Source organism: Podarcis muralis, chromosome 2 (genome assembly GCF_964188315.1).
Source record: "Podarcis muralis chromosome 2, rPodMur119.hap1.1, whole genome shotgun sequence".
Lineage (NCBI taxonomy): Eukaryota > Metazoa > Chordata > Lepidosauria > Squamata > Lacertidae > Podarcis > Podarcis muralis.
This window is the reverse complement of record NC_135656.1, coordinates 43,440,379-43,464,521: the sequence shown is the minus strand read 5'-3', so window position 1 is coordinate 43,464,521 and position 24,143 is coordinate 43,440,379. Positions and strand designations below refer to the sequence as shown.

Here is a 24,143-nt window from a genome sequence, read left to right as displayed (position 1 = left end):
AATCAGCGTGTTTTTACATGAGTAGAATGTGTCCTTTTATTTAAAATGCATCTCTGGGTTATTTGTGGGGCCTGCCTGGTGTTTTTACAGGAGTACAATGTGTGCTTTTATTTAAAGTGCATCTTTGGGTTATTTGTGGGGCATAGGAATTCATTCATTTCCCCCCCCAAAAAAATATAGTCCAGCCCCCCACAAGGTCTGAGGGACAGTGGACCAGCCCCCTGCTGACCCCTGCTCAAGGCTATAATTGTGATGTGCTAATCTCCTGTTCTCCCAGCTTTCAAATGGCACTGTAAGAGTCATTGTGGTGTAGTGGCTAGATAACTGAATTTGAACCATGAAGCTCAATGGTTTTGAAGGGGTCTTTTTGCGGGGTGGGGGGAAATCATACAAGCAACATAACTTAATTCACAAGGCTGCTGGGAGGAAAAAACTGATAATCCCACATACGTTACCTTGAGTTTCTTGGAAAAACGTAATACAAGTGTGAAAGTGCAAGTAATTGTTTGTTCCTCTTGTTGGATGTTGGCAACAATAATCTTGCAGGATCAGAATTCTAAGTTCATCAAGTATAGTATATGGTCTCTAACCAGGACCAACCACATACCCCTGGAAAATTGATAACTAGGGCATGATTTCAATAATCATCCTCTGTCTGTTCACTGCCTCTGGTAAGGAAAGATATAGTGCATCTGCAAACCATGACCTACAGCCATTGATAGACCCATCTATGGGAGCTAAACCTATTCCAGTTGACAGTGACAATGACAGTGTTAGTGGCCTTCCAAACTGTGGGATGAATTCCATAAGTTGAAAACAGTGCTTGCTTTAATTTGTCCTGAACTTGCTGTCAAAGTATTAGAGAACTTCAAACTCCAATGTTTTGGTTTCTTTCACACCATTCCTAATTTTGTGAACTAAATAAGTGTGCGGCCTAAACTTCTCTTCGAAGGAAGTCCCATCCACCGGAATATCTTTAGCCACCCATTTCTTTACTTTCCTCCCCTTCTGTGATCTCTTTTTCAAAACCAGGCCACTAGAACTACATTGGCATTCCAAGCACAGCCATACCAGAGTCTCATCCTGGCGTACTTGCCGTTTCATTTTCCGTCCCTTTTCATAGTAATTCCCAGTATCAGATTTGCTTTTCCTCCACTGCGCCAGCACACTGAGATGACGTCACTGCGCTTTCTACCATGACCCCAAGCCCTCGCTGGCAGTAGTGACAGCTCATTTAGATCCCATCAGTGTCTGTGCAGGAGTTTGTGTGTCCCAATGTGGAACACGAGGCGCTCGCTCACTCTGAAGCTCACCTGCCATTCTGCAGTGCTTCTGAATCATCCAGCTTGAAGAGTGCCTTTGAAGAAATGCTCACACCATTTTGTAGATTTCTTTTTTTAAGAAAGAAAAAGTTATTGGGAGTCTGAGCACTCCCCTACGGTACAAGGCAAGCGTGGGCATGTTCAGCTAGCCCTATTTTTAACCCAACAAGCTCTACCCACATTTTCTTCATCTCCCACACTAATGACCCCTATCATTTCATGAAATTTCGTCTAGCGGCTTATTTGATAGATTTGCTTTAAACCATTATTTGAACTCTGTGCAGCGGATGGCTTCTGTGCTGGAACGCACATCTAATAAATGTTTTCTAAGTAGTAGAAGCTGCCTTGTGCCAAAATCAGCCCACTGGCCCATCTTGCTCAGCACTGCCTGCAACACTCGACTGCCTGCAACTCCACAGGCTGGCAGGTGAGACACTTTCTCAACCTTGCTAGCGGTACAAGCAATTGAATTTGGGACCTTCAATGCACACAGAAGTATATGCTCTGCCACTGAGCCATGGCCCTTTCCAAAGACAGCTGTTCCCTCCCCCTGTATTACAGACCCAACGTGAAGAGCTGTATTCTGTGGCCATGGTACCCACAGCCTGAGTTGAGAAGGCTGGGGAAGAGCAGATCCAGCTTTCCTTTCTGAAGCACTCTCACTGACCAGAACGCTTTGAAGCAAGTTTGCAAAAGGCAGCAGCATTCTGTTAAGTTTTGTGGCCCTCCAGGTGTCACTAGGCTCCAATTCCCATAAGTCTGAGCCAGAATGGTCAGGAACAGTCAAGAATGATGGGAGCTGTAGGTCAGCATTTTACAATCTTTTTGCTAGATCTGAAAAACAAAGGAATGGGCTTCACCTTTTCTCAGTTTTAATGTATCTGGCACACCTTTGGATTTAATTCAGCTACTTGGGCATACAGAGAAAATAATTCTAAATGTTCAGGGTTCCACATAGCCTGAAACAGGAGGCCAGCAGTACTATTCAAGATTCACATATTTTTGCTTTCCCACATGTTATAAACATTCCCCGAGTCTGCTATAAATGCTAACTTGCCCAGGGTTCAAGGCTGGTTGCCAATCCTGAACCCAAGTGTTTTATTGAGATATATGTATGCATGTGTGCATATATTGTTTCTGGGAGGGCAGCACTCACCAATATGGAGTGCAGGCACCTTTTGCTGCCAAGGTAGCCATTTGGTGCTGGTACCCACAGCACTTTTATCAAGACATGAGTACGAGCACCTTTTTTTTTTTAATTACCAAAATAGAGGAATATATAGGGTGAAAATATTTTAGCCTCATGGCATGCATCCCCCAACCTCCCCCTCTGCTTGCCACTTTTAACTGACACCATCATTCTATGGCTCAACAGCCTGCAGCCATAGACATAATTGCTAGACTAACGCAGCATGCCCAACTTCCAATCTGACCCACTTTTTCCATCCTCCGGGGCAGAACTAAGAGCTGCTCACATAAAACAATGAAGGAAACCCAGGATTTTAACATTGCTGTAAATGGACAGCAACAACAGCATGGCCCCCTCCCTGGCACCCAACCCCCTCCCAGAAGAGGCTAGCAGCAAAAAGACAGCACCTCTTACTTTTGGGGTGCAACATGAACCTAGAATTTCCCTCTTCAGACAGAGATGAACTGCACCAGTAAATAGTCTATTTTTCTGTATGTCACTGACATTCCAAAGGTCTTAAAATGCCCACAATGCTTTTTTTTCTCTTTTCAAAAAGTTGTTCTTTCAGCTCACAAACTTACATACTTCTGCATGTCTCCCAGAGAGTCCTCTGAGTATGCAGAAATCATTACTTTATTTTTGGGTGCCCCTTGATTCCTTTAAGAGGGTTGCCTTCATGAGATCTGAAGTGCATAGGGCGGGGCTGCGGAATCAGTTAAAGTGGGCCATCCATAAGCCTCAGCCAATATGGTTAATGGTCTGGGATTATGGGAGTTATAGTCCAGCAACTTCTGGGGGACACAGGCTCCCCACCCCAGCTTTAGGGCTTCAGCAAATTTCTGTTGCAGATTAAGATACCCAATATATGTGTGAAAACATCCTTTCTATGACCACTAGAGGGCTCTTCTACCTTTCTTGTAATAGGTTTCTTACGCTAGCTGCTGAGAGAGACAGTATGCTGTATACAAGACTAGGTTGGCCCAAGGGGGTTGGATTCTCCAGCCATTTCCCTTCCTAATTATGCTCCCCTCCCCACACATCTTCAACCGCTGCTGCAGCCAGAATTGCAGATGACAACCGAACAAGAAATTGGTGGGCTGAATAGAAGCAACAAGGGGGAAAGAGCAGAAACACACCATTTGCCTCATTACGACAAAGCCCCAGGTGTTAAAAGCATCTCTTGCCGCAGAAATAACTCTCCATTACACCATTTGAGCTGAGAGCACCCCTTAAACAGTGAACCCAATGAAGGCATTTTCTATTCACATTGGCTTGGTCAGACTCCATGAATCCAGCTTATGGAACTAATCGACCATGTCCAATTGCACAAGAGCCTCACAGACTGACCTGTGCCAAGATAAACACCAGAGCATAGGGGACTAATAGAGATGCAGCCCTAGTAATCTTTCAAAGCCTCCGGTATCTTCTTCTTCTCCCACTGTATCCAAAACACAACTGCTAGGCTGCATTGCTGGCAGATAAACTGAGCACAGGGCACTCAAGCAACATAGGCAGGCACTCTCTTGAACTGCGCCGATCTCCACCATGCACGCTTTCGTCCTCAAAGAGTTCTCCCATCAGGCTTATTCACCACACAGAAGCTGTTCGCATCAGACACACGAATTCACCTCTTTTCTCTCTGCACTTCGGAGATCAGCAAAGCAACAGCCAAGGTGGAGCACCTTGTTCGAAAGAGGGGCAACTCGAGAAAAGCTGCAGGAGCTGACAGTTCAGTGCTAATCCACATGAAATACAATTTGCATATGATTTTCATGAGCATGGCAAATTAGAGCATCGTATGATGGACGTGCTATATTTATTTATTTATTTTAAAAAAACCTTATTTTGTGCTTCCTATGGAGAAGGCCACCTCCAAATGCTATTTTAGCTGCTCTGCAGCTTAGGTCGCAGTCCTCTCAGAAAATACTTGGTGGAAATGCTTATGATTAAGCTGCATATAAACGCCTTAAGAATAAACAAATGGAAGGGAATACAAAAGAAAAGCTGCACTAGGGAATAAAAGCCCCAGTGTTATTTACGGAACACATTTTGTGGAACCACGCATGCTTCAAATAATTGTTGGTATGGCACCATTTGCATTCCCAGGCAGATGGTATCTTCTGCATGGAGTCAAAACAAGGTCCAGGCTGCTCAAGGAGATGAACTGCACTCCCTATCAGAAGGGAAGCTGAAGTAACTGTAGGTTACTAGGCATTCTGGCCATACAAGGGGGAAAGACTACAGGCAATAAACTTGTACACAAACACATATACATGCAGTGCCAGGAAATAAATAAAAAAATGCAAAGCAGGAAATCGTGGGAGAGAGCTGAAGAGTCCTTGTTGCTTGTGAGGAAACCCTCCCTAGAGCCTGAAAAAGACATCAGTGGCGGCGGAGGAAGCCCCAAAGAGACCCGAGCACACAGCCTCCCTCCCCAACAGCTGATGGGCGGGGTACTGCAGCAGTCACAGCCGCCGCCACCACTACTTGCCTGTGTGTCCTCCAGCCTCCAACCAGCCCTAGAGCTGATATTTTAGTCTGCATTGTAGAGAGAGCTGGAGAGTAGGGAAAAGCAGGCGTTCAGAGGCTTTTTAGAGGGTGCTCCCCACTTACACGATTTTTGCTTATGTGCGTGGGCCCTGAAACATAATCCCTGCCTAAGTGGGGGGGACACCTGTATAGCAATAGGGCAGATGCAACTGAAAAACCTCTGGGCCTCCAGATATTGCTCACCTCCAGCTCCCATTGTCCTTCACCATTGGCCATGCTGGCTGGGGCCGATGCGAGTCAAAAGTCCAAGAACAGCTGGAGGGCCCCTGGTTCCCCACCCCTGCTTTACATGCAGAAGGCTCCAGGCTCAATCTCTAGTATCTCCACGTAGGTTGGGAAAGACCTGTCTGAAATCCTGGAAAGGTGCTCCCAGTCAGTATAGACTAGAGATGGGAACCTGTGGCCATCCATGTTGTTGGGCCACAACTCTCATCATCCCTGGTCATTGGTCATGCCAGCTGGGACTGATGGAAGATGGAGTCCAACATCTGGAGGGCCACAGGGACTCCATCCCTAAATTAGACTGACCAATTGTCTGCTTTGGTGGAAGGTAGCTTCCTGTGTTCCTGACACACATACACTAGCCTCCCATTAGGAACTTCTGGTTGGGTCCAGATAAAAATCCCCATCTTCCAGAAGTTATACTTCAATTGGAAGGGGTAGGACCTTTCCAGCAGGTTTGGAATGAGTTCCCAGAAGAGGTATGGCAATGATTTTCACGGTGACATTTTAGAAATGCAAGAAAAACATCTTTTTGCAGGACTGTTGGGAAGCAGTCTGCGTGGGAGTCTTATTTGTACTGATCTGCTGCATCTGAACATTGCCACCTCAATGTTCCTCATTTAATGTTTTACTGCTTTCGTTTCACCACTTTATCACTCTGGGTCTTTTCAGCATTAATTCAGATATGAAATTAGAATTCAATCTCGCTCCTGCACTGCTAGCAACTGGAGACGGAAACCAAGATATTCTCCAACACAAGGGGCCTCCCTCCTCACAAGGTTTCCAAAACAACAACAAAAAAGCATCATCATTTGGCTAACAAGTCTCTTGAGGGGCAAGTGTTGGCTTTGGTGCGTAACTTGTATGTTATCTCAGAGGGATCTTAAACATCCTAAGAGCCTTGGCCATAGGCAAGCACAGGCCAGCCAGATGTTATCAATACACTGCCTTGCATTCTCCTGTCTTTTTCAGTGGCTATACAGGAACAGACGCCATTGTAATCTCTCTAGTATAGAAAGCCAGTCAGCAAAAGGATGGGATACAGACTAGCAGATTTAGGGCAGATCCATGCCATACCCTTGAAGAACAACCAACACACAGTTAGAGCACATAACTTCCTCCGAGGAATCCTGGAATATGTAATTGAAGGTACTGGGGGGGGGGGGGAGAAATAGAGTTCCCAGGATTCTTTTGGGAAAGTCATGCACTTTAAATGTGTGTTGGGATGTATGGTGTGCATGTGCCCTTAATTTCTAGGCCAAGTGCAGGTAATCTGGTTCTATAACCTCACCCCCTCAACCCTTCTAAGAAATATCCTATGACCAGTAAACCAATGCCTGCAATTGGAATCAACCATGGGACAGATTTATGCAAATTTCATTTTGGTTGTGATACTCTTGAGGATGTGAAATATTTATTTTTTATTTCTTATTACATTTATATCTCGCTCTTCTTCCAAGGAGCTCAGGGCACCATACACAATTCTATTATCCCCCTTTCTCCAATTATACTAACAAAAGTTGTGAGCAGATTAGGCCAAGAGTCACTGATCCAAGGTCACCCAGTGGGTTTCATAGCTGAGTGGGGATTAGAACCCAGGGTCTGCCCAGTCAAAGTTCAATACAGTAACACTACATCACAATGACTCTATTTTTTATTGGGGGCTGAAACAGGAAGTCTCATGACATCTCAGCTCAGCCATGACATCTGTGAACATGGTCCTAATAAGTGACAGGACAGTGTTTCTGAGAAAAAGCTTGGTGCAGTTTATTCACCAATAGGCTGCCCATCACCCTATAACTGAGATTGTAGTGACCAGGTCAGAAGGTGTAACAACAGACATTAATGGGGGAGAAAGAAAGGCCTCTAGAGAAGACCAGTGGTCAAAGCGAGCAGGCATAGGTTTCCAGGGGAAAATGTTTTCACCTGCCATTTGTCACTGAAAGCCAAATTAGATGTAACACTTAAATGCACCATTAGGAAGCCAGTCAGTTAAAAAAAAATAGAGAGGGAAGTTTAACCTTTCCCTCCTACCCCACAAATGATGAGCCTTCTCCACCCTTGCCACTCCCATGAGTTTGGAATACTGATAAAATGTTAGAATTCCAGGAAACAAGAGAATCTGCTTCAAGACTCATCCATATCCTAAGTGTTTAGCAGAATCTAAACAGCTATTTCTGATACTTCATCACAACCTTGAGGGCTAGACATTTTATTTAAATACAACCATGTCCAATGGAATGGGTGAAAGTTATCAGAATTTGCTTTAGACGGCTTGTCAGCAAGGAGCACACTCTTGAGCATGTTGATCCTTAGTCTTCTCCTAATTGACCCTCCTTACTCTTTATGGTGCCAACACCTTTGATTTTTGAGGCTTTGAATCTACTACTTAGAATAAACTGGCAGATTCTTCCTTCATATAAGCATTTAAAACAGCAATTAGGATGGTAATAGCAGCAAGAAAGCTCAGCTCAAACTACGACGTGCTGCAAATTCATAAAGCAAAAATGGTACCCTTAGAGAGAAAACAGCAGCTCTGAGCATCTTTTGTTCAACGCTCAAGGTTCTTTAACTGGAAATAAAAGGGGATAAATTCTGGAGTTAGTGGAAACATAATTCATCAGGAATAACTCCCCCAAGGCTAACCATTTAAATAGTTTCTACATATGTCTATGACAGTCAGAGCTGATTTGTTGTGGGGGCTGCATGTGAGTACAAACCCATCTGCTCAAAAATTTACTGTGCCACAGTCAGCGTCACAGATAGATCCATGTGTGTCTTTGTCTTTAGAGCCCTTTTCTCACCATACATTCCTTGAAAGAAGCAGCTGTCTAATAAACACAGGGAGCGAGGGAGAAAGCAGACAGCAGTCCGTTCACCCACCCAGGACCCCGTGGTTCCTTACCATCCATTCGGTGGCCCTCAACCCCAAGGGTCCACCTGGTGACCCGGCTGTTTCCGTAGCTGCAACCATACAGTTAAAAGGTCAAAACGGGTGGCGGGGAAGGGCTGACCCGACGGCTCATGGGGGACTTTGCCCCCGGTGGCAAAAGCAAACACGGCCCCCGCCTGGAGCTCAACTTCTCCTGGAAGCGAAAGAGAGTCCCCAGCCAGCAAAGGGCTGAGCGCAGCTCCAGGGCACGCCTGTTTCGCCTTCTCTCCCTTTCCTTCGACTGCATCAGTGTAGGCCACCGTTATAGCCAGCAGGAGTGATCTACCATAGCACCTGGAAAGGCTCCTCTGGAACACCTGCTGCTTATTCAGACACAGCAGGCTCCGCCTTGAAGATCCACCATACACGGAGCTCCTGAGATTCCAAGTGGAGTGAGGCTTGAACTAGACCATGCCAACGTGGCCTCTGCCTAGAGATGAGGTTGAGAGAGTCATCGCAGATGCTGTGCAAACCATTTCCCCCCCAGTTTAACACTTCCCCGAAGTCCAGAAACAACTGTTCTGTAAGTGGGACAGCTGGTTACGAAACAATGCTGGGGGGGAGAAGGGGGGCAGGGGATCACATGATGGCAATGCAAAGAGAAAGAGAGGAGGAGGTGGCGAGAAAGATACTGCCAGTCACCAAAGGCAGCTCATTCACAAGCCTATCACAAAAGGCTGCCGTAGATCCTCCCCCCATGCCCTGCAAACTGACCCAAGCCAAGACCAGCCTGCATGCACTCACCCTTCTTGTTTTCCAGATTAAAAGAGGAAAGGTAGCGGTGCACTTGCTTGTTTTCAAGTGGTGACTGTACATCTCTTTTCTATTCCTCAAGAGGGGAAAGTAAGCAGAGAAAGTAAAAGCCCAAGTCTCCAGCTGGTGCCGAGAGAAACCCCTTTCTTTTGTTCCCTCAGAATGAAAACATTTTATCAGCCCAGCCGTGAGATTTTCATTCTGCCATTAGTGATCTCAGTTCCACCTTGAGCTCCTGCTTCACTCACCCTCATTACTTGTTAGGTTTTTACTTTGATGTGTGTGAGTGAAGTGTCAGGCGGCTGCTGAAAAAGAGAGGAAGCCCCAAAGATTGAAAAGGAATCGCCTCTTAACCCAGCCACCCCAGAGGAGATCCTAAAAACAAACACACACCAGAACAGAAAGCAAGTTCAAGCACATGCTTGCCAAGAACAGATAGCCCTGTGTCTCTTTTCATTAATAGAAACAGGTTAACACAGGCTTAAAGTAACCTATACAAGAGCAGCTCCTAATCCAAAAGAAAATACCAAGGGATGAGAGGAGAGAGGCTTGTTTACATGGCCTGCAGGTGATGACCAGTGAGATAATAAGGCATGACAGCTACACCGCAATTGCCAATTTACTAGAAGATTAAGCATATGCAGCTATCCAGCACAGGACTCTCTTGAGGTGGTGGCCCAACAGAAGTAGCTAGAGATAGTAGCAGGACTCACCTGGAAATACGAAGTTGAATGAAATCTACAACATAGACACACACATATATATTTGAGGAGATAAAAGCAGTCCTATCCAGCACAAGTACAATGAGATGCCAGAAGGCCTAAGGCTTCACATTGCTCCCTCAAGTCAGAGCTGGACTAATTTCTCAAGAGAAAAGCAGAACAGTGATTTCAGAAGGAATGACTGCTCGGTAGCTGAGCTAAAGATAACCTCCATACAGAGGATGCTCAAAGATCAGCCCAACCTTCTCAGAGCGTCTCATAAGCAAGAATGGATCAAAAGCACACACACACCCCCCAGCTTTTGCTTTTCGAGCATCATCTGGCTGAGTCTGTCTCAGAATTTTGTAATAGCCCCTGTGAAGAGCATCCAATGATTTCTGGCAGCAAATGGGAGGGAGGCTCTGTCTGAAAGTGCCAGGTTCTGAATGCATCTGACGGAATGATGGTCAGCAGGCTCCAAGAATACTGGAAGGGAGGGAGATACCATCAAACAACTGATGGCGTCAGTCCTTGGTTTCTTCATTTCAGGAGCGGGCCAGGCTAGCCAGGAGCACTTCTTACTGAAGTCTGTTCAATGGGAAGGTGACTACCCAACTGGACAATTTCTAATTTATATATTTCTACTGCATCAGACCAACACCTACCTGAATCTAGAACCACGGAAGGCACCACATTGAGCCCCATGAAATGCAAGTCCATCAACCTCACAAGGTATCTGAAGAAGTCTGCATGTACATGAAAGCTCATACCAAGAACAAACTTATCGGTAGTTGGTCTCTAAGGTGCTACTGGACAATTTTTTATTTTTAAAATATATTTATACCCCAGTTTCAGACATGGCAAACATCCTTCCAACCTTCAGACACACATGGAAATGTTTCACCTGTAAAGTACTGCAAAGGACTGCAGTTGGAGGCAAAACAGCATGGCATACTTCTTGATGGATCAGACCACCTTAGAAGGCCAATTACCAACAGGTTCCAAGGTGAGTAATGGTTTCCTTTAGTGCTGCAGGCACAGTTACATATTTTTTAACCTATTTGGTCTGAAATTGTTTGAGTCCTACATGCCATCTTTTTTAGAATTTATGATCTCCAAGGGGGGGGGGAATCATGACCATCCCTACCATGTAACAAGGTAGAGTTCTGCTGTATGTGGCACCAAAGGGGCAGTGATGAAGAGATGGATGAAGGCAAGAATCTGTATCTGAATAGGTGGCAAAGACATTTTAAAATGCTGACCCTAGTCGACATAATTCGGGCTCCACTTGAGGCAGCAAAATGCCTAGGGTTGGCACAAGAGAGATTCCCAGAAGACCCCAAGAATGTCACACCAAATGATGACTTGCAATCATGGAGAACAGAGGTGTTCCAGGCAGCTGCATTTCTCATAACAGAGCTCCCTTTCTCTAAGGGTCAGACAGTAGAAGCAATGCAAGATGTCCCCATTTGCACCATCAGTCAGAGCCAGATATTAAGGTAGGTTGACTTCCTTTCAACTTTGTTTTGGAGGTCCCATTTCCTGCCCTGATCATATTAGGAAAGAACATCAGGCTTTGATTGCTATCATAGATTCTCCTTTCAAAACATTTTTCCAGCCAACACTTTTCAAAAAGCTAATGCTCTTTTTGAAGCTTTCAGCTGTTAAACATTCATTGCTATTCTGCTGCCCTTCCTCTTCCTATTTCAGGATCATGGACTTCAGCAGTTCATAGTTACTTTCTTTTACATAGCCAACTGTTTTCACAGACTCAAACATTTCCTTCCTATTAGTCAGATTCTGATCTAAAAATAGCATGTCCCTCATTGTTTCCTCAACTTTCTGAAGGAGAAGTTTGTTGAGAACAAGTAAGAACCCTGTTTATGTATTCCATTTAAAATATGGCAAAAGTGCTTTTGTACTTCTACTTGATATGGAAGTTTTTTGCTAGTGCAGTCCAGTCCTGGGAGCAGCCAACGTGGAAGCTTACATGCTCAGTGGAGGAATCTGGAGTTTTGCTGTGGCTCTCGCTGTCTTCATTGCCTCCTCTCAGCAGCCACCAAACCCTTTCTATCATAATACTGCCCCCTTTCTCACTTAAGATTGGACATTGTTTTTTCCTTGCAAATTTCATTCTCTTGCATTTCCAGAATCTATGGCTCTTGGGCAGGTGTATCAATAAGAAACAATGACACCATTCAACACTGGCATTCAAGCTGCCAGTCCCTGGCTCACTTCCAGAATAGTCACCAGTTGGCGTTCTATGCACACAGATCCCATTCTGTGCTTGTGGGCAGTGGCAGGGGGCAGAGGCTCCACAAAGCACATTCACTGCTTTAGCACTGGCTATGAGCATCTGCTTGTACGCAGCTCTTTTTTTTAAAAAAAAAAAAATAGAGCCTATAGAGCACAAGTCTCTTGTTAGGGCCCTTCAATGTTGTTGTTTTTTTATGCAATGAGTATGCAGTTGCAACTCATGTCATGTGCAGTTGAGATGCCTTTCTCAGAAGCTGTGCTTCTGTTCCAAGAGTTACTGCACTTTGCCAGTGATGGCACTTACTATTTATGCCTGGGAAAAGCAATTCTTCCCGTGCATAGGAGTCTTTGGTGCTATTACTACTGTGTGCAGTGGGGCTGAGCAAATGCTACCAGCACCTGCCACTGGATAGGTGCAGTGTTATAAGTGACCATTCCATTCCTACCTCCCACCCAGTCCCACTATAATATTCCTACCTTTATGGCTGAAAGATTCCTGCCATACAGTTGCTTTTAAATTATACTCCATTTTTCAAGGGAGGCCAGGGAGTAGCATATATGGTTCTCCCTGCTCCCTCCGCTTTTATCCTCCTAAGTACCCTGTAAGGTAAGTTAAGCAGGAAGAGCTACTGGCTCAGGACAACCCAGTGAGCTTCATGGTTGAGCAGTGACTTGAACGTGAGTCTTGTTCCCTCTTGAGCAGCTTTCCAAGAGAGGAAGCATGACCAGAAGCAAGAAGCAAGAAGTAGGTGGAGCGACAGATGCAGCTCTTACTACCTTTGTATAGTAGGTTGCATTCTGACCATGCAGAAGCCACATCATGCAGAAGCTGACCATGCAAAAGTACACATCTCTCCATCCCAACGAGGAAGTGGGATCATCACAGTTCAAGGATGCATTCCAGCCAGCAAAAGCACTTGAGGAAGGCATGAAGCAGGGCTGGTGAGATGTGTGGACTGAGGAGGAGAGGCAAGGGGTTTGAGAGGGTGGTGGCTTCTCAAATCTAGCTAAATCAGTCTTTCTTCTGGCCAAGTTTTGTTACCAATGCTGCTTTGGTCACCATAAAACTGACCAATAAAACGTAGCCCAATTCAAAAAAGACAAAAGTTTTGTTGGTAGGTGGTACGATGATCAAAGAGTTTGTAATTTTTAATTTTCAAATATGTGTCGGAGCTGCCATGCGCAAGTAATGAAGAAGGAAGCTGTTTTATTTAGAACCTGGGGTTATTTGCTTGCTGTTGATCCCTCTCTACCACCTCTTTGTTTCTTGCGTGCCTTGGCGTAATTTAGAGGAAGGTTCGGGCTCAGGGAAAAATCTTTGGCTAGAACTCAGGCTAGGGGGGGGGATCTGGTTCAGTTTGCATTTGAAGCAGAATCTATCAAATTCTAGCTAATCAATCTTTCTTCTGACCAAGTTTTGCTACCAATGCTGCTTTGGTCACCATAAAACTGACCAATAAAACGTAGCCCAATTCAAAAAAGACAAAAGTTTTGTTGGTAGGTGGTACGATGATCAAAGAGTTTGTAATTTGCCCTTTTGCAATACTACCTCAAAGATGAGGTTCAAAGACAGGCAAGGTTAAGTGCTCAAGTCCTCAACTAGGCAGGCAAAAATTACTGATAGTAGCAAATACAGTACAGGGCAGTTGCTTTAGGAAGTAGGTGACAAAAGTGGATGACAACAGACATGCCCCTCTATTGCTGTGCTTATAAGACCCTAAAGCAAAGCATCAAAATTACAAAATTAAGGCAAGAAGCTCATTGAGAACATCTTCCACTAAGTTATATGTGCAGAATGAAGACATTTTAGATACTGGAGGAGGTACCTTGAGACATATTGCAAGAACAAAAAGTATCAAAGCAGAAAGGAGCGAGCACAATTTCTGCTGAATTCTTCAGTGCCTTCAAAACAGAATTATGTAATAATTATGAGTGTACAGGTGCAGTCAGAATAATTTAACACAGCACCCAGAGAAAAAAGGTTGAGCACTCATCTCTCTTCAATCCTGAAGCCTTTATCTCAGCTACAGGTTGCTTTAATACCAGTCTGTCATGTTCTGTTAGAGGCCCACCTACAGGAGAGAGGCACTGGTTTTCCACCCTTCAACCACAATGCCCCAGTGGTCTAGAAGATGAAGGACAAAGTAGCTTTGCCAGAGGCCCAGAACACAGTGACCCTAATCAATTTCCCTGGGAATTGATTGAACAGCCAGCCATGTCCCTAACACGGCTGCGCTCAATAGGAAACTGCAGCCGATTCAGGCCAAGAACCAAAATTAGCAGGCAAGCAGTGAGTCAAACAGCACCTCCCACCAGCTATTGTTTAGCACTTGCCCATCAGCTATTGCAGAGCCGAGGGTGCCAGCCCAACTTAGGCTTCAAAGGGGCATTCTATTCCACAGTGTTGTGAACTTGCCATAGCATAAGATAGGGAAGGTACAAGGGAAAGGGGGCGGGGAGAGGGAGGGAAAAAGCAGCAAGCCTTCCTACAAAAAGTAAGGATTCTTAACTTCAATGCCTTCTTGCACTATGATTTAACAAGATAACCATTTAATGCATGTACCAATCACACTTCTCCTGCAACACTAGATGCACAATTGCCATGAGAATAATATGCAGTCCTTGCATCAACCAGGCCACACGGAGAAGTGGGGTTGCTGCTGCTTTATGCCTTGTCTTCAAGAGAGGCAAACTAATCTTTCAAGTTGTCCTAGAGCCTAAAGCACAGTGGGAGAAATCAATATTCTTAAATCAACAGTACCAAGACCTAGGAAGCAAAGGACCAGACCACTTGAACATATTTACACTTGGGAACATAATTCATCTCACTGAATGCGTACATCACAAATCTTGCAGGAATTTCTCATAAACAGCTCTACCTAGCTGCCAACCTTTCCAAGTCTGCACAGGTTTTAACTATGCATCTGATTGTTACTGAGGGAAGGGAATCCCTGGGAATAGAGACAACATGTGTTGCCCAAATTACAAGTCCCTTTGACATCTGCTCTATATAACTGGCATGGGAAGGCTTTGGTGGGCTTTAGGAAACTGGAGAAGCAACTGGTCCTGCTAACACTAAGCTTGCAGGAGTGATCAACAAAGGAAGTCTGCCATGTTTCAGCCAGGAGTACCAATAACTCATAGTCCTTGTTTAAATGAAATTGGCCAGCCAACCTAGCTCTAAGGGCGCAGATGATTAAGGCCTAAAATTTCACTGACAGATGCACTCTATGCATCTTCCCCAGTGGGTGGATGCCAGGTGGTTGACAAGTAACATACTTGTTTATTGTTGCTTAGGCATTTAGGGTTGCCAAGCTAATATAAGCTCAAAGACAGTCACATTTAAACCTGGATTTGGACAGGGCAAGGTAGGCAAGCAAATCCAGTCTGGAGTTCTGGAGAAGATGACACAAATCTAGAGAACACCTTGTTTGAAAGGACATAGGACATCTCTGAAAAACAGACACAAATTTTTCAGTGCTTAGCAGGATAGACAAAACCCACCCTGATTTAACTAGCATGCTTTCTTTATGAGGATTTAATAAACATGAAATACAGGGATCACTGTTAGATCCAGAGAAATCTAATCCTACTGCAGAGTTGCTTAACTAGTTAATTCAAATGAAACTATGCAGGAAGCTAAATAGCCACCAATCATTCATGACGTTACCCTGTATTTGTATGCTCTAGGCCAGGGGTGGACTGAAGATACTCTACTAACAGATCCCCAAGGGGTTTGTAGTAGATTGTTAAAAACTAAGGATTAGAAATCCTTGCCAATTGCAGCAACAAAATGACCCCCTACTGTCTTACATTATACTGTTGAAATGAACTGCTCCAATTGGCTTGTCAATTTTGGAAACATCGGAGGAGATCGGAAGCACTTCACATTTCCCAAGTGCTCTGGTCTTGAAATAAATAAAAAACCAAAAGACGACAGAGCTGATGGCAGATGCGCATTACAGGTAATGGCCTTGCTGTGTGTCAGATTGGGTGGACTGGCTGATGCAAAGGGACCAGCCCTGCAGTGACCTTCTGGTCTTCAGCAAGCCAGAGAGTTGTGCAATGTTAGCTGGAGTTCTGATTTATTATCTGCCTAGCTAAGAAGAGGCAGGGTGTTGTGTGGTGAGCACCCTCTCTGGAGCAGGCTGAACTCTGGCAAAAGCCTGGGGTTCCTCACAAGAGGGTTCAAGGCAACTGAACATGATAATTAATCAGCAGCTAGTGCAAATCATGTAGAACCAGCATTCATATACATTAATTACAGATTCAAAGTGCCTTGCATTCTGGCTGCAACTAATTGAGGTTTCCAAACACTTTTGAAAGGCAGCCCCACATAAACAGTTACAGCACTGTCATCTGAAGGTCACTAGAGGAGGAGGAATGACTGTGGCAAGATTCCCCTGTGTCAGGGAGGATGATAGCTGTTGCACCTGGTGATACTGGGAAAAGGCACCCCTCACCACCTGCAGAAACAGGACCCAGATCAAGAAGCACCCCCAAACTAAGCATCTGCACTGTCACACTTTCCACCCAGAACAGGCTGCAAAACCAATCTCATATCACACGGTCCAACTACCAACAGTACCTCTTCTGTCTGAATTATGTTTGCCCTCATTGCACCCTATCCAGTCCATCACAGATATCAGACAGCAATTCAGCCTTTCAACTATCTTACAGGAACAAATGAAAATGAGAGAGAGGTGGCTGCCATCTGCATACTGATGACTCCACAGCCAAAATCTACAAATGACCTCTGTCAGCAGTTTCATGTAGATGTTGAATAGAATCTACATGTGTATTGTATAAGCTAAATAGTTCCAAAATGTGCTGCTGGTGGTTTTGAACACTTTCCTTCATGTGCAACACACTCAGATGCAGCATGGAGGTGTCAATGCCAAAAGATTAAAGGGGCCAAAGAAGAATCTGGCATCAGATGTTCAACAAGGTTCTATTTTAGACCAAACAGCATTGCCAAAACATTGTGACAGTTTTGTTTAAACATACTTGAGGATCCAAGAAAAGACTGCATTCACTCCCTTTTGCCTTAGACGAAGGAGTAATGTGTGGTCCAGACAGAACTATAGAAGACCTACCATCTATTTACAACCCATCACCCTACAGGTAGACAACACCATGAATTAAGATACAGCCAGTGACAGAAATAGAATATGACATCACACCAAGTCAACAACAAAAGCTACAATCCTGACTGGTAGTGGCAGCAAAGAGGAAAAAGCAACAATCATCAGCCCATGACTTTCACTCACATCACCCTGTCAACCTCAGACTGAAATTCCCTATGTCAACAACTCTGACCACACATTTTAACCAAAACAGCTAAAGTGACAACATCAGTTGGAGAGGCCGGGGAAAATCTGTCAAAATGGGAAGAAAGTTTTGAAACACACACGGGCAAAGAGAATTTGCTTCTTAATGATGACCTTTGCCAACAACTTCCCAAAAAGTTGCAATTCTCCCCACGAAATGTGGGAGAACAGCCAGGAACGCTCCAGCTGTCCTTTCTCTCGGTCAGGGATGGGGAACTGTGCCCCGCCAATGTTACTAGACTACAACTCACATCATCCCCTCCTATTGGCTATTTGGGCCAGGGTTGATAGAAGCAGAAGCCCAACAACTTTGGGAGAGTTACAGGCTCCCCACCTCTACTCCGTGCAATAGACACTTGCAGAGTTGGAGCTTGTAAAGATGATTCAGCAGCATCCGGCTCCAACAGCTTGATAACAAATAGTAAGAAAGAGGGAGTTGAAGTGGGCTTTTGAGAACCGATGGGGCTTCTCTAAGGCCAAAATCAAAGCCACACACCAAGCAGCTGTGGCCTCATTAAAGTTGAGCACCCTACACTTTAGCTTAGCATGAGGAAAGAGGTAGTCAACAGTCATAGCCAGAATGGCTGTCGGAGCTAAGGCTATAGCCTTTTGCGGGCTTCTCTGAAAAATATCAGAGTCCTATTTCAGATTCCAGTTACACACTCAACCACAAGCATACGCATGCACCAAGAGGCACAGAAGAGCAGCAGCTCTGGAGCAGAGTCTCGGGGGAACCCACCGATTCTGGCACCCCTGGAAACCGTGCTCCCTTGTCAACTCACTCTGCTCATTCCAGGCTGCCGTGTGCTCAGATTCATAGGCTGCCTCCCCAACGTTCGGTGCCCCAGCATCACTCCGTGGCCCCCAGTAAAAGATCCGCCCTGCCAGACTCTCCAGTTTCTGTAGCGCCGACATCTTACACCCTTTGTCCTTGCTGGAGTTTTGAGAGTTCACCTCAGCTCCATGGCTCATGTTTCTCTTTTATTTTATCACCGGTTCTTTTCCTCTGCCCCAGCTCTGCTCTCGGAGCAAACACAGCCAAGCAGCTCAGTCAGGATCCAGGAGGGCACTCTCTTCAGTCATTGCTATTTGCCAACAGGTAGAGGCAGCGGCACTGCTTTTCCTGTCCCGCCACAGGAAGAGAGGGGTAAAGGCAGCAACTGGAGAACAGACACAGTCCCAGATTCAGCAGAGCTCTTAACATTCCCCTCCAAGTGATTCACACAGGCATTTTGGCTTGAGCCGACTGCTCTCGACTTCCATCAAACCCACCTCCCTGGACCATAGCATTCATGTCAGTTCAGCAACAAGTCTGGGGCCGCCATCCATATCAGGTTTTCCCAAGCCCCCATGCTAAGGCTCAGAAAGGCTCCAAGACAGTTCATTCCATATTCTCTCTGTTTAGAAAGAAATACAGGGAGCCTGGTCACTTACACAGCTGATCAGAGGGTGAACAGCAGGCAGATTTGATTAATACAGAGGGAGAAAGGCCTGCCAGATCAGCAGTAGCAAGGACTATGCAATGAGGCTTAAAATAGCTCACAAATTCTCCGAATCTCTTTTGCCCTCAGGGCTGAAGGTAGGGCAAATAAGGAAATTGTCAGGTAGGGAAGCCCTATTACCTTCCAAAACGAGGTGATTCTTTAACAGAAAGAAGAAACAATTCAAGGAGAGAGGGAGACTGAGATAGAATCATAGAATTGTAGAGTTGGAAGGGACCAAGATGTTCAGAAAACTTGATGAAACTAGAGCACGCCAAAGCAAACCTCTGATGCTGTAGATGGAATAAGACAAGGTGTGGCCGTCCAAAACTCAAAGTAGGAGCTCATTCAAGTCCATATCCCCTTGGATGCTCCATGTTCTGGAGATAGAAATCACTCTTTCTAAACACTAATACAACATTCCAAGGGTGAACATTCATTTGCAGAATGGCAGTCCTCATAACTTCTGGATTCTATTGCTAAGCAGCCCCCAAAAGCTCATATTCTCTGAATGAAGCAAAAGATTACTGCACAGTCCAGAGTGTGTGGATAAACATGGGAAGAGAAACCAGAAATCTTGCTTCTAAAGCTTTGTCCTTCTCTCAAGGTTAAGAAGCCTTTCTTAGGCAAGGCCATCCAGAACAGAGAAGAATGGAGGTAAGGAAAAGGAAAGAAGAAAAAATACAGGGCGACGTCTCTTCCTCATAGGACTGCTTGCCAAAGAGCTCTAAAAATATTAGATGTCACAGTGGACCTCCAAAGAACAACCAAGTCATAAGGGACTTGGGAAGGAGTTATTGCTTTAGCCCCCCAAAGCTACGCAGGACGTAAGTGACCAACCGGCCAACCAAGTGCATCCACAGAAAAAGCTGGGTCCAAAATTGGAAGCTGAATTCGGAGTCGCCTTCCCACATACTCTGAGGACTACGGGGTTCAGCTTCCATATCGCTGTTTCCAGACGACAGCCTTGTTCTCTACGCCTTCAGCACAGATCCAGACTCAGGCTGCATAGTTCATTCTGCCTGTGCTGCAACTCTCCATTGTCCCTCAAAGCAGTGCTGGCTCTTGGTTCAGAGACTGTCTGCAGGGCAAGCAGAGCAAGCAGAGTGGCAGGGTAGCTTGCGGTATTGTTTCAGGAAAAGCCCCAAAGGAACTGCCTTGAAGTGGGAAGAAGAAGAGAAGAGGCTGGGCATGGTGCCAGCTTTGTACAAAGTCCTTAAAGGAACAGGCTACCAACTTTGCATCTTCTGCACTAATGTTCAGCAAAACATGCACACAAAGGTTGTCCATGAGGAAAATGCACTCCTCCATTGTCCATTCTCTCTGCTGAAACGGTTGAGATGCACCAGCTTAAGGACTGAAACTCTGAACTATTAACTAAGAATGCAAAGAGGATCCCTTTGCTGCTCTGCATTTCATAAAGTTCAGAAAGCCTCTCTGCAGGCCAACACTTTATCATCATTCAGAGCACAAACAAGAACACAGTCACTTCCTCTGAGAGCAGTCAGATTTGACTACTGCCAAAGACAGCTTACTGAACTAGGTAGACTAATGAATGATGCACCCAGGAAGAACAACTTCTCACATGGCTGGAAAATGCTTCAAACTGAGTATTAAGCATGCCATTTCTGGAAATCCAAACAATTATTCTAGACCCGACTTACAGAAAAGACAAAAGTTCACAACAACTACTGCTCATACTGCAAATCCATTGGGTGCATGTTAACGCATCTCTAGCAGAAAAACAAAGGAAATAATGAGACTCTTCTTCACAGTACTACAATTCAGCTGAATCAATCCAGATCAAATACATCAATGTGATATGTAGCAGAAGTAGAGCAAACAATTTCCTTCCTAGACTGACTTGTAGGCAGTAGTAGAAACCAAGTACTTAGAGCAGGGTAGACCTACTAACTGCAGATAAGTTGCCAGGTTTCCAAGCTCTCAAGAAGTTAGGAATCTTAATTTGTGGCATTAAAAATCAAACAGGTTCTCACCTTTGAAGACACAGAAAGGGTTAAACATTGTGCAGGTGAGGCTTCATTAGATCAGGTGATTATTATTTTTTTCTCATCCCAGGAGGCAAATCTCTGACGGGTTCAGCACAAAAGCTTAAAATATTTTTTAATGAGCATGCTGGAATAAATGCAACCAGCCACAGCGGCAGAAAGCAATGGTTGTGTAAGACATGGAATGGCACACCAAGAGGACAGGTGGAAGAGTCCTTGAGGTGCTCTGCCCTCCTCAGCAATTTCCGTGCCTCTGACTTAACAGGGTTACCCTTCAACACTACAAGCAGATATGCAGATATGCAAGCTGCTGAGCAAGAGTCCAACCAGATGAAGAAGACCTACTGTATTTTTCCATGTATAAGACTAGGTTCCCCCCCTCTAAAAAATAATGTCAAAAATTAGGAGGCGTCTTATACTGTACACGGCCAAATCTCCCCCCATTTTCTTAATTCTGGGTCCCCCAAAATAGGGGGCGTCTTATACATGGGGGCGTCTAAAATACAGTAACTGGAAAGGCTAAGTGAATGGACAGTTTGGGATGACAGCAAGTGGTCTGTACAAGTAAATTCTGTACCCATAATACCTTTACCATAATATTGCTACATCAAAGTTCTCATCAGTTTTTGCCACATACAATTGTGCGAAGGGGAGAAAGGTGCTGTATCCTACCTCCAGGATCAGAGGTGGCACACCTCTGTATACCAGTTGCTGGAGTGCACATATCCTACCTCCTCCCAATATCTGGTACCTGGTTGGCCATGGTGCGAAACAATATGCTAAATCATATCAGCTTTTGATTGGATCCAGCAGGGCTCTTCTTATATCATTAACTACTTGGGGGTCAATCCCTGCCCCCCCCCCCAATTTGGCAGAACTATTGTAGCGTAATATAAACTACCAACTAAAGGACAATTAATGCCTTCTTAATTACACACATTTTGAAGCCCAAAGAGAACATTTAGATGCTGGTACAGATAGATGTGCCATTAAAATTAGGGCCGTACAAGATGCTTTTCACACAGTTAGCAATTGAATTAAGGGCCTTTTAAAAAAAGGAACTTAGTAGGCAACAGGGATTCAGTATGAATTGGCAGGAGAACAAGGAGCTTTAACCTCTTACTGCTGCTGCAATCCTTATCTGGATTGGGAGTTCCACACCTGCCATTTGCAGTAGAAGAAAAGCTTCCAGATTATACATGGACAAGTCTTCAGTTGCTCAGAGGTGGCCACTGGCAAGCAAAATTCAGGATACTACTGAGCCAGTGTGGTGTAGTGGTTAAGAGCGGTAGTCTCGTAATCTTGGGAACCGGGTTCGCGTCTCCGCTCCTCCACATGCAGCTGCTGGGTGACCTTGGGCCAGTCACACTTCTCTGAAGTCTCTCAGCCCCACTCACCTCACAGAGTATTTCTTGTGGGGAGGAAGGGAAAGGAGAATGTTACCCGCTTTGAGACTCCTTAAAGGGAGTGAAAGGTGGGATATCAAATCCAAACTCCTCCTCCTCTTCTTCTTCTTCTTCTTCTTCTTCTTCTTCTTCTTCTTCTTCTTCGACTCTGAACATGGGGTCAACTTGTCCTGGGGCAATGCACCTTGGGAACAAGCAAAATCAAACTGTGCTACCATCAGCTTTGTTTCTTAGAAATGGAACACGTCTTTCTTTTGAAGTCTGAATATATCACCTCATCACTGTATATCTTTCAAATGTACCAAATTGATAGGTAATGGAACCAATTGTCTCATTATGTAAACTCAATACCAGAATGTACTTGGTGGCATCCTCTTCCAACTGCACCTACTGGACTGTCACAACACTCTTTAGAACTGGATCTCACAACTTGCGAGTAAGATGCAGAAGCCCTCCCCCCCCCCCCTTTTCAGAAAGGAAAGTGAATATTTGGGACTTGAGGATATTTCAGACTTTTCTTTCTTGGCACACTCTGCCAGCAGATTCTTTTGACAGAGCTCTTTCTGTTCTTTGCTACCTTACAATGAACCCAATTTCATATGTCAGATATTGGGAGTGTCTAATCGGTTAAGCTGACTCCCTGGGAACTTGGGTCACCCTAATTGGCTGAAAGAATCATCTGGTACGATACGACTCCCTGCCATTCCGAGCAGACTGGAATACTTCACTAAGAATGAAAGTGGTTAGAAACATGAAGCTCCCACACAGAAGCTACAAACGAAACACTGAGGAATGCTTCTCAGTTAAAACACGCCAGGCAATATTATTTAATTTGACATATTCAACACTGCCTCTTAATCAGAATGGTTCATGAGAGGGCTCACAATGTGCAAAAGGCATGCATTAAAGCCACAGTAAAGAGCAATAGGTAGCAAATAAAAATCAGATAACGACCTGCATCAGAATTAGTTAAAACAAAGATGGTTGGGGAAGCTGAATCTTTTAATTTCTGCTAACAGACTGTGGTTAACTACTGACCATTCCTTTCCCTACATTTCAGTAATTGCTGGTGGTGTAAACTGATGTAAATCAATTATGTAGCACTGACCACCTGAATTTTTGATGTGGGAGTTGTACCACTCACCAGATAGAGTGAGATATGCAACAATTAGTGCTTTTAGAGGGCGGGCTTCTGCACATTTGTCATTATTTACAAAACACTAGTAGATGGAGTCCTCCATTAATTGGCAAGCACAAAATATAAGTGGTTACCAATGAAGGTTGCAGAAATGGCAAGAGCGGAAACATGCTTATACATGCTGTGAACATTATTGTACTTAACTAAAATATGAAAGTCAGCTATGTCCCTTTAGTTCATTATCCATTCCCAGCACTTTAACAAGTTTGCTGCCAAGAGCCACAGTTTTCACCGTAAAATCCTCCAGTTATGTTTGCCTGCATAGTTTCTGTCTTATGTATTTTCATAAACAAGTCTTAAATCACACCTGAAAACTTTAATGAGAGAAAGGAAGGAGAATTGGTGAATAGTCTTTGTTTTTAAAACAAATGCAATAAAGCATTGCAATAAAGTTTTAAAAATGGCTTCTGAATTCAAAATTCCAAACCACTACCAAATAATGAGTTACGTTCACGGAAAATATTGTTTAGAAACTATTGGCAGAGTTTTATATTGATGTTTGCAGCATCAGCGTATCAATGTTTAGAATGAGACATCAAGAGATATACCATCAAGCCAAAGAGCAACACATTAGAATTGGAGCACCACACTTACAGAGTTCCATACCCGCTAATGTAACATGATATCAGGGTTTGCATAGTTAATACAAGCTTGCCAGTAAGCCCACGCTACTCAGGAAAGCTAGGGCTTTGTCTGTGTGAAGTCTCCAAACAGCTTTTTTCCCCATAAATGTCAGAATTTTAATTCCCCCACCTCCTCCGTTTGCTGACAGAAATGTAATCAAGAGGTATTCT

At 44.5% G+C, this 24,143-nt stretch overlaps 1 protein-coding gene across 6 annotated transcripts in view; it reads right to left on the bottom strand.

Moving 5' to 3' along the window:
- PRKACA (protein kinase cAMP-activated catalytic subunit alpha) overlaps nt 1-24,143 on the bottom strand; it is a 58,639-nt gene that overhangs the window by 18,387 nt on the left and 16,109 nt on the right. Inside the window, exon 1 of one of the 6 annotated variants that reach the window (XM_028717308.2) lies at nt 18,038-18,372. The exons of 4 other annotated variants lie outside the window; for them this stretch is intronic. In XM_028717308.2, the coding sequence (XP_028573141.2) occupies nt 18,038-18,227 (190 nt within the window). In that variant the 5' untranslated portion in view covers nt 18,228-18,372. Of the gene's footprint in view, nt 1-8,188; nt 8,277-18,037; nt 18,373-24,143 lie in introns of those variants that run through there. One more of the 6 variants, XM_028717310.2, reaches the window with a different exon arrangement.